Genomic DNA, 13,151 nt, shown 5'->3' on the forward strand with positions numbered 1-13,151 from the left:
CGCGCGCTCGCGTGTTCCTGCCCACGCGGCCGAGGGGCGAGGACGGCGGCGCCCGGCGCATCATTACGTCACGGGCAGCACCTGCTCGCTGTGTGGCGCGGGCCCCGGCCCGGGCTCCGCGGCGGGAGAGCTCCCCTCCGTCTCCTCGTGCTGCGGCCCTCGGCCGTGACTAGAACGGAGAACCGCTCATTCTCGCTGTAACCAGCGCTGTGCTCCCCGCTCCGCCCGAATCTCCCAGAAACGTCCCTGTTCCAGCGGGGAACCCAGGGCTAGCACACGCCGGTCCCTCCACACCCAGACCCCGCAGCGCGCGACGCCGCTCCGCCTGGTGACCTCGCAGGGGCCACCGCGGCCCCTCTCGTCCTTGTCAGGCTGCCGCGCACGGCCCGTGACACCTGCTCCGACGGGGCCTGTGGTTCCGAAAGCCACTGCCCGGCCCGACGCTCCCCCTTTCCTCGAAACACCCGGGAAGGCAAAGTGAAGAAACCCGCTTCGCTCCACGTCGGCCCGGGCCCCCGACCGGCACCCGGAGGGCTGTGTCCGCACGCGCCGCGCTCGGCCCGGCCGCGCGGAGCGGGAAACCGAGGCTCCTCCGTGCCTGCTCGCAAGCGGGCCCCGGGAGGCTGAGGGGCTCCCCGGCCGTCGTGCGGGCGGCAGAGGGCAGGCCGGCGTGAGGGGCCGCGCCCAGCCTCGGGCGCCCCGCATCTTCCCGAAGGCAGAACGCCGGAGCTCCGGGGCTCGGCTCTCGGCACCCACGTGCGCACCCCGCATGGGGGGGGCGGCCCTCTCCCGCCGCTCCTCGGGGTCCCGGGTCCCCTCAGGGCGCGACCGAGGCAACTGAGGGGGCCGCTCGAGTTCTCCCCTGCGCTCCCCACCGCAGACCTACGGCCGCCTCGGCTTACCGGCTCGGTCCCGGGGGTGGCGGGGACGCGACACAGCTAACCTGACCCCCGGCCGGAGGTTGCCTCACCTGCACCGTCCCGGGGCCTCCCAGAGGCCGCGCCCGGGGGAGGGGCCCGAGGACGCCCAGTCGCGCGAAGCGCTCCAGGTGAGCACGCCTGCGCAGTCGGGCCGTAAACAAGCCCGCCCCTGCCCCTCCGCCGGCCTCCGCGGGGCTGGCTCTCGAGTGGGAGGAGCCAGGAGGAAGAGGAGGGGGAGTGGGGGGGGGGGAGAGCGACAGCCTGCGACGGCGCCTGCGCGGTGGGCGTGATCCGGGCACTTAGGGCAGGATGAACGCTGCTTTCCAAGATGGCGACGGAGGGAGGAGGGAAGGAGATGAACGAGATTAAGACCCAATTCACCACTCGGGAAGGTCTGTACAAGCTGCTGCCGCACTCGGAGTACAGCCGGCCCAACCGGGTGCCCTTCAACTCGCAGGGATCCAACCCCGTCCGCGTCTCCTTCGTAAACCTCAACGACCAGTCTGGCAACGGCGACCGCCTCTGCTTCAATGTGGGCCGGGAGCTCTACTTCTATATCTACAAGGGGGTCCGCAAGGTACCGACCCGGGCGTCCCCGGGGCCCGCCAGCGGCGCGGGCAGAGGTCGGGAGCAGGGCGGTGACAGTGGGGGCCAGGGTGACCGATAGGGGTGGCGGTCGCTCTTACTTTTGAGTGGGCCGGTAACTCCACTGGGGTGCTCCTGAGGAAGGGGGATTCACGAGTAAGGAGGGTCGTGTTTCCAGGGGTGGGGGCGGTGGAGAGGGACCGCGGGGTGCGGGGTTCCGTCTGGGAGGCCCCAGAAGGGGCCGGCTGCCTTCGCTCTGGCAGGGTCCGTCAGGCTCTGACACCGCCAGGGAGCGGGCCTGCGAGTCCCCGGAAGAGGTGGGGTGGCCGTCTTGTCTGCTCAGACTGCCTCGCCTCCCGAGAGAGTTGGGAGTCTCGCTCCAGCTTAGAGAACAGGGGCGCGGGGCGGCTGGGGAAGGTCTGGAAGGCGGAATCCGGGCTGGTAGCGAAGGACTTGAGACTAGGTCAGAAAGGACCTGCCCGGAACCAAGGGCTGCTCCACCGCACTGACACTTCCTCGGAGCCACTCTCTCTGGTGTTAACACTTTCCCCAGAAACGTCAGGAGGACCGCTGGCGCTTTCCCCGCCGGGGAGCCTTCCCCCGAGAGATCGTAGAAGAGGCTCATCTTGGTCCTTACAGTAGGAGAAAGACTGAGGACTCCAGTTGGGAGGTCGGAAGGGTGTTTTCAGGGAACTAAGCTGCTCCTAGGGGTTCTGTGTGAGCGTGCCCAGATCATTCTTGTCCAACGAGTCAGACTGTGTCCCAAACAGGGAGGCATGAGCCTTAAAAGCTACTTTACAAGAATCATTTTTTTTTTTTTCTTGGCGGGCAACTTAATATTAATTCTGTGAAGCATGTAATCATCCTTTAAAAATATCTCTTCAAAAGAAGCAACTTATTAGAGCTTTTCCTTTATTGGCTATGTAGCTGTGTTCTCACTCAGAACCGCCTGGTTTTGAGGTATGTGGTCTTTGACTTGACTTTTGGAGGAGTGAGGAAATTGATGCCTCCCACAGCACCTGGGCCCGGAAAAAGGTGGTGACAGTTTATAAGTGTTTGGCTAGTGTGAAAGCTGATTGTACACACTCAGAGTGAAAGTTCTCTAGGAGGTCATATATCCAGAACCAGTAAGTTTTTGTTTGGTTTCAAGAGCTGGGGACAGGACAGTGGTATCCCCAAGTAGCAAGCTGTCTCATTTGTTCCAGGAGCATCTTTTTGGTTAGTGTTTGTGAGAAGCGCTTTACTGTGTTTGAGGTATGCTGTTATTACTGAAAGTAAATCACTTGATCTTGTTTTTTCTCTTGTGGAATTGGGAAGCTGTGAAGTAGTTAGTAGCCTAGGAGCTGAAGTTTTAGTCCTGCTCCCAACTTTTTCGCTGACTTGTTGGGTGACCTTGGATGAGTTCTTTAACTCCTATCTGCTTCTCTTTAAAGGGAGAACATTGCAGCACTCACATTGTAGTTTATAATATACTAACTGTAGTGAACTTTAAAGCTTGAAACCCTCGGTATGTGTAAAATATAGTTAAAATAAGCATTAAGAGTGTCAAACGGGAAGCTACTATCTTGCCATTGATCCTGAAAAGATCAAATTTTTCTCTGGAAATAAGTTTAGAATTTTAAGTTACTAAAATTTATATAAAATTTTAAACGTGCTCAACAGCTTAATTTACTAGCAATTACTGTTCTCAACATTACCTTTTTTAAAAAAAAACTTTTCTTTGACAGTGTATAACTTCTGAAGCATTCTCTAGTGTCAACCCCTATCTGGGTCTTGTGGCCTTGGTTTGTGTCATCAGACAGGTCTCTTGCTTGGAAGTATCAGAGTTGTGTTCTCTTAGCTGGGATGCTATTTGATGAAAGTGAAAAGTAGGAGAGCTTTTCAAGACCACACTCCAGAATTATTTTAAACAAGACAAATCTTAAACATGTAGATTTGGCTTTAGGTACATAAGTTATTGAGCTACATAATTTATTTTTTGTTAAATTTCATTTTCACACGGCAACATCTTACAGCATTGAGTTGTGGACATTTTAGTTCTCTTTTAGCCATTGTAATTAAAAAAAAATTGTTTTCCTTGAATGACTTTGCATGTATTTATTGTTATTCCTGAGTACAAGTGATAGTGTTTGAGACTGTCTTTTCTGATTTTGAAATTGAGCAGGTAATTTTCCTTACTCAAAAAACCAAAATTTACTTTTTGGGGTTAGGAGTTGTAACTGATCTTGACAGTTGGTCATTTTGACTTGTTTTTACTCATTTTTTTTATTGGGGCATACAAAGTTTTACGTCAATCATGTGGATCATTCAAAAGGTCTAATTTGAATGCATACATTCAAATTTGGATGCGTACATTCAGCTTACTAATTTGGATGCATACATTCAACTTAAATCTGCCTGGAAAATAGGTCTTTGAGAAACTTAAATCATGGACTGTGTGCTGCCATTCCTGAAAGGAAGCATGGAGTCATGGGGGAATGGAGTGGATGAGGAGGTGGCCTCAAATCGGAGGCAAGCAGTGTACTCCTGGCCCTTTAAAAAGACGTGCAGGTCAGTTTCTAGAGCTAGAGGGGACCTTTGAGTTTTGCAGTCTCACCCTCTTGGAGAAAACCGTGGTTAGAGGAGGAGTGCAAACCTGTGTTACAGTTTTTTTTTTTTTTTTTCTTTCTTCTTATGGTCAGGAAAATGAAGCACAGCTGAGTCTAAAGAACTGTCATAGCAAGCAGGGACCGATCAAGCTTTTTGATCGCGTGGATGCCATATCCTCCAACCATTTCAAGATCCGCCCCAGCATTTTGTCATATAGTGTCTCGTCGAATCTTGATAGCAATCCTGTGAAGTACAAGAAAGCATCTTCTTTTCACAGTTGAAGTTCGGAATGGAGTTTCTTGTGTAAGGAAATGTAGTTTTGTGAATTTATTTTGCTTAACTGAAGATAATATGAGCGTTGATTTAGCACTGATGCTAATCTTTTCAGCAAAGATTTTAGTGACTACAGTGATGAAAATGATACCAAGTGGGGTATCTACAGTAGAGTAAGACCCTATCCTTCTCTCCAAAGAAATATCAGTTCCTACCCTTTAAACCTTTTATTTATTTATTTATTTATTTATTTATTTATTTATTTGCAGAGAGAAATCACAAGTAGATGGAGAGGCAGGCAGAGAGAGAGAGAGAGAGGGAAGCAGGCTCCCTGCTGAGCAGAGAGCCCGATGCGGGACTCGATCCCAGGACCCTGAGATCATGACCCGAGCCGAAGGCAGCGGCTTAACCCACTGAGCCACCCAGGTGCCCCTAAACCTTTTTTTAAAAGAAAAGATTTTATTTATTTATTTGAGAAGGAACAAGAGAGCAGGGCAATGGCAGAGGGAGAGAGAGAAGCAGGCTTCCCACTGGGCAGGGAGCCGTATGTGAGGCTGGATCCCACGAGTCTGGGATCATGACCTGAGCCGAAGGCAGATGCTTAATGACTGAAGCACCCAGGCGCCCCTGGCCTTTAAACCTTTTTTCTTTTTTATTTATTTTATTTAATTTTTTAAAATATTTTTTTTATTTATTTGACAGAGACACTGTGAGAGAAGGAACACAAGCAGGGGGAGTGGGAGAGGGAGAAGCAGGCCTCCCGATGAGCAGGGAGCCTGATGTAGGGGTGGGTCCCAGGACCCTGAGATCATGACCTGAACTGAAGGCAGACGCTTAAAGACTGAGCCACCCAGACACCCCTAAACACTTTTTTTTTAAAGATTTTATTTACTTATTTGACAGAGAGACACAGTGAGAGAGGGAACACAGCAGAGGGAGTGGGAGAGGGAGATGCAGGCTTCCCACCAAGCAGGGAGCCTGATGCGGGACTTGATCCCAGGACTCTGGAATCATGGCCCAAGTCGAAGGCAGACACCCAACGACTGAGCCACCCAGGCCCCCCCCACAACCTTTTTATTTTTTATTTTTTTAAGATTTTATTTATTTATTTGACAGGCAGAGATCATGAGTAGGCAGAGAGGCAGGCAGAGAGAGAGGGGGAAGCAGGCTCCCTGCTGAGCAGAGAGCCCAATGAGGGGCTGGATCCCAGGACCCTAGGATCATGACCTGAGCCAAAGGCAGAGGCTTTAACCCACTGAGCCACCCAGGCGCCCCAACCCCAAACTTTTTTAAAGAGTACTTGGCTTTCCTTTTTTTTTTTTTTTTTTTTTTTAAAAAAGAGGTGGTTTTAGGATAAAGATACCAAAGGTAGCTGGGTTTATTGGACCAACCTTTCATTTTATGACATCTGTTTCTACATAAATGTGAATGGCCACCATTTAGATCGCAGCTTAAACATCACTTCCATAGCATATCGTGCTCTGAATTCCCAGGCTAGATCAGTTTTCCTTGTTACATGTTCTCATAGCATCCTGAACTTTGCCTTTCTAGCACTTTTCTGAATTTGTAATTCTCTGGGCGATAATCTCTCTTTTCTTTCTTTTTTTTTTTTTAAAGATTTTATTTATTTATTTGACAGAGATCACTAGCAGGCAGAGGCAGGCAGAGAGAGAGGAGAAAGTGGCTCCCCACAGAGCAGAGAGCCTGATATGGGGCTCAATCCCAGGACCCCGGGATCATGACGTGAGCTGGAGGCAGAGGCTTTATCCCACTGAGCCACCCAGGTGCCGCAATCTCTCTTTTCTATAAACAAAGCTCCTTTAGAAGAGAAACCATATGGTTTCTGCTTTCATGGTTTTCCTAGTGCCCAGCACAGTGTCTGGCATAAGGTAGGCCCTTAGTATTTATTTGTTGGGTGAATGACTGAGTACAGCACTGGTGTCCATCTATGCCATACTTAGAGTTAATTAATTAATTAACTAATTAATTAAAGTAGGTTCCATGCTGGCATGGAACCCAACAGAGGGCTTGAACTCATGACCTGGAGATCAAGACCTGAGCTGAGATTAAGACTGGATGTTTAAACAACTGAGCTATCCAGGCGTCCCATAAGTTGTACTTCTAAAAAGATCTTTACAAGCTAAAGAGCCTGTTCAATTTTGGGCTTCCAAATAATGGGTATTTTTAGTGACTCACGTCTTTGTAAAGACATTTAAAATTTTTTTTTTTTAAAGATTTTATTTATTTATTTGACAGCGAGAGATCACAAGTAGGCAGAGAGGCAGGCAGAGAGAGGAGGAAGCAGGCTCCCTGCTGAGCAGAGAGCCCGATGCGGGGCTCGATCCCAGGACCCTGAGATCATGACCTGAGCCGAAGGCAGCGGCTTAACCCACTGAGCCACCCAGGCGCCCTGTAAAGACATTTTAAAATTATTGTTAGGAGGTAGCAAATTTAGCTTTCTTTCTTTTTTTTTTTTTTTTTAAAGATTTTATTTATTTGAGGGAGAATGAGTGAGAGAGAGCATGAGAGAGAAGGTCAGAGGGAGAAGCAGACTCCCCAAGGAGCTGGGAGCCCAATGCGGGACTCGATCCTGGAAGTCCAGGATCATGGCCTGAGCCAAACGCAGTTGCTCAACCAACTGAGCCACCCAGGCGCCCCCAAATTTAGCTTTCTTACAACTGGGAAATTGTATAGCAAGAGACCACGAAGTAATGGAAAGTAACCAAATGATGCATATTACTTTTGAGCTGTTTCTGTCAAACCACGGTACCTCCCAAATCTATGTAGTAACAGACAACTTTTTTTTTTTTAAAAAGATTTTATTTATTTATTTGATAGAGACACAGCGAGAGAGAGAATACAAGCGGGGGAGGAGGGAGCGGGAGAAGCAGACTTCCCACAGGGAAGCCCGATGTGGGGCTCGATCCCAGGACCCTGAGACCATGACCTGAGCCAAAGGCAGAGGCTTAACCCACTGAGCCACCCAGGCGCCCCAGTAACAGACAACTTTTAGAAAAATTATACTAAGAACTACTTAACATTTAAATCAAACAGACTTTTATTCCGCTCCTATCTTAAGATTCTGGGACAAAAATGTGTTGCCCAGAGACGTTATTGAAGCAATTCCTACCTTAGAGGGGAGAGGAGTAGAATTAGATGGCTTCCAAGGCCTTTTCAATTCTTAAGGTTGTAGGAATCTGTGGTCAGTAGTTTTGTAATGAAAATAAACATCTTTCTATTGGGAAGATGTCTTCACATCTTGGATTCATTGCCTCCTCACTGAATGGGAATTGAGGAGTGGGGTGTGTTGTGAAAGCCAAGTGGAACATGTTGTGATACTAGGTCTTTATGCTAGAAAAGGCTTTGTATTCTTCGTGTTGCCATGAAACTGGGGCCAGAAGAGTCCTATAATGACAGCCCAAATATTTTCAGAGCTGGAGTTACCCAGGAGTGCAGTGGGTTGACTTGGGAGAGAATGAGCATTCTGTGTGGGACATAATCTGTCTCTCTCTCAGAGACTGCAGGACCACCTGTTGGTGACTGAGGAATTCATGTTTTGTGTGGGAGGGTGAGCTAGAAGCCCTCCAAAGGTTTTTCCCGTAGGCTGGTTTTAGATTCTGGCCTGCTCTGGAGAAGGTCATGTTCATACCCTTCACAACGTTTGTAATGATCACATCTCTCTGCTTTCCATTTCCGGTTTAGAAGGAGGCGTGGAAGATTAGAACTTTTTATATCAAATTTACTTTGAGAAATTTTGTACTTAATTTAGTAGGACACATGTGGAGTTGAATGGAAACCTGTAGTTTTTTTCTCATTAAGGGCTGCTTAGTGTTTTCTGAAATACTGATAATTATTTTATTATTAGACTGTCACATTTTTTTTTCAAGTTTTATTTTTTTTAAGGATTTTATTTCTTTATTTGACGGACAGGCAGGCAGAGAGAGAGAGAGGAGGAAGCAGGCTCCCCGCTGAGCACAGAGCCCAATCCGGGGCTTGATCCCAGGACCCTGGGATCATGACCCTAGCCGAAGGCAGAGGCTTAACCCACTGAGCCACCCAGGCGACCCGGACTATCACATTTTATATACTAAAGGGAAAGCATCTTCATTTATCACTTAGAGCAGGCTAGAGAAGCTTTCATATGATACTTTGGTTCTCTTGACCTTGAAGAGGATGATGATGATGAGATTTTGCAGGATAGAATGGGTGGATATGAGTAATGGTAAGAAGCTCTCAGAATATGTCTGTGAAATCCAGAAGATAGTCAGAAAATATCAGGGCATGCTTATCAGATGCAAGGTGCTTTTTCAGATGCTGGGTATAGACAAAGTCTCTGCCCTCAAGAAACTTGTCATTTGTGTTTGTTATCGTTGAGTTAATTTAGTGACTTCATTTATTTAAGTACTTATTGTGCTTTGGTAGAAGATTTGAGCAAGATTCAAAACAGTGTGGATTTTATCACTGACTAGTTTGGCTATATGCCTAAAGAACCTTGTTTTAAAAATAAATTTGAAGATTTTTGTAGTCTGGTGTTTCATGTCTTAGAGAACAATTTTATTTACTTTTCAATGAGGTTAGTTTGTGTGGAAATATGAAATGTCCTGTTTGGTTATTTAGGAGTAAACATCAAAAATAGAAATAACTAATTGGTGGACATCCTTAATCTTCATTTTCAGGACATTTTAAATTATCTGGGAATATCAGCGATAAGTTACCTTATTCTCCTAACGTTTGGCATATATTATTAATAATAGAGTACAAGGTATGTCTTGTTTTAAAAAAAAAAAATCCTCGGGGCGCCGGGGTGGCTCAGTTGGTTAAAGCCTCTGCCTTGGGCTCAGGTCATGATCCCAGGGTCCTGGGATCGAGCCCCACATCAGGCTCTCTGTTCGGCAGGAAGCCTGCTTCCCCTCCTCTCTCTCTGCCTGCCTCTCTGCCTACTTGTGATCTCTGTCTGTCAAATAAATAAATAAAATCTTAAAAAAAAAAAAATCCTCTGGGGCACCTGGGTGGCTCAGTCAGGTGAGCGTCTCTGCCTTCAGCTCAGGCCCTGATCTCAGGGACCTGGGATCCAGTCCCAAGTCAGGCTCCTTGCTTAGCAGGGAGTCTGCCTCTTCTTTTGCCCCTGCCCCAGCTCGTGCGTGCGTGCGTGCTCTCTCTCTCTTTCAAATAAATAAATAAAATTAAAAAAAAAAAATCCTCATTCACCAAATGTTTATTGCAGAGCTGTTGTTCATAAGGTCCTGCTGTCTACTGTGGGTGATGAGAAGGTGAAGTGAGGTACTGCCGCCTGGAAAGGGCTTGTATTTCTGTGCCGATGATTGGAATGCGAAGTAGAGAGCGTGTGCTGTGCGCGCGGTGTGCGCAGTGCCAGTAGCGAGTGGAGTTAAGGAGTAAGGTGAGGTGGAGAAGTAGTTCTCTGCCCGGAAGGAGAAGGCTGTCGGTTTGGATTTCACACAGATGATTTGTCCTGAAAGGTTGTGTACGATCACATTTTTTATAAATCTCAAAACTCAAATCTTTGCATTTCTAATTTCAGAAATGGTTTATCTTTGTTTCTGATTGAGGTTGAGGTGGTGATTGCTCTTATTTTGTAGCATTTTTCTCAACTTCACAACTTCTCTGCCAGTTGGTAATTTGTAAATTGAGCCATGTTTTGCATTCTCGATTCTACTTTGTAATATGGATTTTTTATTTTTTATTTTATTTTATTTTATTTTTAAAGATTTTATTTATTTATTTGACAGACAGAGATCACAAGGAGGCAGAGAGACAGGCAGAGAGAGAGGAGGAAGCAGGCTCCCAGCTGAGCAGAGAGTCCGATGCGGAGCTCGATCCCAGGACCCTGGGATCATGACCTGAGCTGAAGGCAGAGGCTTTAACCCACTGAGCCACCCAGGCGCCCCAATATGGATTTTTTAAAAAGTAGGGTATATTGTACTAAAAAAATTCCAAATCAATCTTTGCTACACTTTTTTCTTTTAATTTTTTTTTCTTTTAATTTTTTTTAAGATTTTATTTATTTATTTGACAGAGATCACAAGTAGGCAGAAAGATGGGCAGAGAGGGAGGGAGAAGCAGGCTCCCCACTGAACAGAGAGCCCGATGCGGGGCTCGATCCCAGGACCCTGGAATCATGACCTGAGCCAAAGGCAGAGGCTTAACCCACTGAGCCACCCGGACGCCCCTTTGCTATACTTTTAACTAATTTTGTAGCACTAGGAAAATGTAGACTTTATAAGAAAGAAGAATCACACATGAGGAACAAATTTATAAAGTTTTTACATTTTAAAAGCAAGAATAGGAATACTTTAGCATATCCTCAAGTAACCACATTACAGATGATTCCGTTGGTCGGTTCCCATCCAGCCTCACTCTGGACTGCACTTGTCCTGCTACAGCAGAACGGGTACATGGGCTCATTCTCTTTACTTACTTTGATCTTCATTTCAGAGGCTCTATCCTGTCTTAATGTCTTATTTAATAAATATTTGAGTAGTTTTATGTGAAAAGCAGTATACTAGACTATGGGAAATCAAAGATGTACGAGACATGATCCCTGACCTTGAGAGGATTATCATCCAACAAGGGAGAATAAGATACTCACTCATTCAATCTATCAAGATGTATTGAGTGGCTGGTTTGTACTGTTGAGACAGTCTCTGCCATCAAGGAGTTTGCAGTCCAGTGGTTAATAAATGACTTGTTCAGCTGACATTTATTGGACGTGTGGACCCAAAGACAACTAAGAGAGAGTCCCTGGTCTAAAGTACCTATAATCTGATGGCGAGAAGGACAAGTAAATAGTGGCAAACGTGCAGATGGTGTCTGTTATTTTAGACAGTATTTACTTATTAGTGCGTTTTAAAAAAAAGATTATTTATTTGACAGAAAGAGACAGCTAGAGAGGGGACACAGGCGGGGGAGTGGGAGAGGGAGAAGGAGGCTTTCTACGGAGCAGGGAGCCTGACATGGGGCTCTATCCCGGGACTCTGGGATCTTGACTTGAGCCAAGGACAGACGCCCAGTGAGTAAGCCACCTAGGCACCCGTTATTAGTGCTTCTCAATCTGAATAGAGTTTAGGGAATGTATCAGCCTAGATGGGAAAAAAACTCTTTTTTTTTTTTTTTTTAAAGATTTTATTTATTTATTTGACAGAGAGAAATCACAAGTAGATGGAGAGGCAGGCAGAGAGAGAGAGGGAAGCAGGCTCTCCGCCGAGCAGAGAGCCCGATGCGGGACTCGATCCCAGGACCCTGAGATCATGACCTGAGCCGAAGGCAGCGGCTTAAGCCACTGAGCCACCCAGGCGCCCGGGAAAAAAACTCTTAACTGAATTTCAGTGTGTCCTTCTAATTATGGATCTAGGCAACACATCACAGTACTAACAGACTTGTGACTTTACCACCAGTGTAAGTCACAGGTGTTTGCATATCATATTGTGGTTGTTGCGGATATGTCAGATGTCACTTACACACATCACTGCTTCCAAATTACATTAGTTAGTGGATTTGCACGAAGATCGTTACTCAGTGGGAAATAAACTTTAAATATCCTAAATTTGGGGGTGCCTGGGTGGCTCAGTTGTTAAGGGTCTGCCTTTGGCTCACATCATGATCCTGGGATCCTGGGATCGAGCCCCACATCCGGCTTTCTGCTTAGTGGGGAGTCTGCTTCTCCCTCTCCTGCTCCTCCCCCCGCTTGTGCTCTCTCTCTCTCAAATAAATAAATAAAATCTTAAAAAAAAAAATGTTGGGGGCACCTGGGTGGCTCAGTGGGTTAAAGCCTCTGCCTTCAGCTCAGGTCGTGATCTCAGGGTTCTGGAATAGAGCCCCACATCGGGCTCTGCTCAGCAGGGAACCTGGTTCTTCCTCTCTCTCTGCCTGCCTCTCTGCCTACTTATGATCTCTCTCTCTGTCAAATAAATAAATAAAATCTTCAAAAAAAAAAATGTTGACTATATCCTAACTTCCTTAGTGTGGTTTTTAAAATGTTTGTATTTTCTTTATGTATTTTCTTTCTTAATGTATTAAGATTGATGTATTTTCTTTCTTTTGGTACTACTTGTGAGGTAATGTGCTATGTTAGTATATTGTTGTCCTGCAGGACCCCTCCTAGCATGTTCTCCTCTTCCAGATTGGTTCAGCACCGTCTCTGTTGGACCCTCATTCTTTCCCTTCATTTCTCAGTGATTTTGGCTCCTGCGGTACTGCCCCTCTCTCTAGGATACTCCTGTCTTAAATGCTGTGCTTAGTCCTTAGAACCCCTTGTACTCACTCTCAGTTCTAACCCTGACTCAATCGAATCCTACAGCAAAAGGCAAGTCCTTCTGGGCCCTCACCCACTTGATACCTAGCCTTTGCCTCTGGCAGCTACTGCCCCAGTTTCTCAGCTGCTTAGAGCAAAGCTCCTCTAGGTGTCCAAGTTTTCCGGACCCTCAAAGTATGGCACACAGACTAGTGCCACCAGTGTCGCCCCCTGGGAATTTGTGGAAAGTACAGAATTAGGCCTCATTCCAGGTTTACTGACCCAAACTCTGTCCGGCTGCTCGCGGAAGTTGGAGAGGTGTGGTCCTTGCTGGCTTTCTTAGGTCCTTCACTGCCTCTTCGGACTTGGTCCAGCAAAATCATTGTACCTTCCTGCCATCTATTTTAGGCACATAATTCAATGATTTTTAGCAAACTTACAAAGTTGCACAACTGTTACCATAATCCAGTTTTAGAACATGAGGGATTGTTTTTAAATTTAATTTTGTGTAAGTTTCAGTTATGCTATGTGAATAA

General features: G+C 46.8%; 1 protein-coding gene across 10 annotated transcripts in view; it reads left to right on the forward strand.

Annotated features, from left to right (window-relative positions):
• The first annotated feature begins 865 nt into the window (after positions 1 to 865).
• WDR20 (WD repeat domain 20) overlaps positions 866 to 13,151 on the forward strand; it is a 66,394-nt gene continuing 54,108 nt past the window's right edge. For 2 of the 10 annotated variants that reach the window (XM_032345325.1, XM_032345327.1), the window contains exon 1: positions 1,143 to 1,497. In XM_032345325.1, coding sequence (XP_032201216.1) covers positions 1,249 to 1,497 — 249 coding nt within the window. In that variant the 5' untranslated portion in view covers positions 1,143 to 1,248. Of the gene's footprint in view, positions 1,049 to 1,093; positions 1,498 to 2,655; positions 2,780 to 4,186; positions 4,398 to 13,151 lie in introns of those variants that run through there. The other 8 variants (XR_004286244.1, XM_032345331.1, XM_032345335.1 and 5 more) reach the window with 8 other exon arrangements.

This window comes from Mustela erminea, chromosome 5 (assembly GCF_009829155.1).
Source record: "Mustela erminea isolate mMusErm1 chromosome 5, mMusErm1.Pri, whole genome shotgun sequence".
NCBI lineage: Eukaryota > Metazoa > Chordata > Mammalia > Carnivora > Mustelidae > Mustela > Mustela erminea.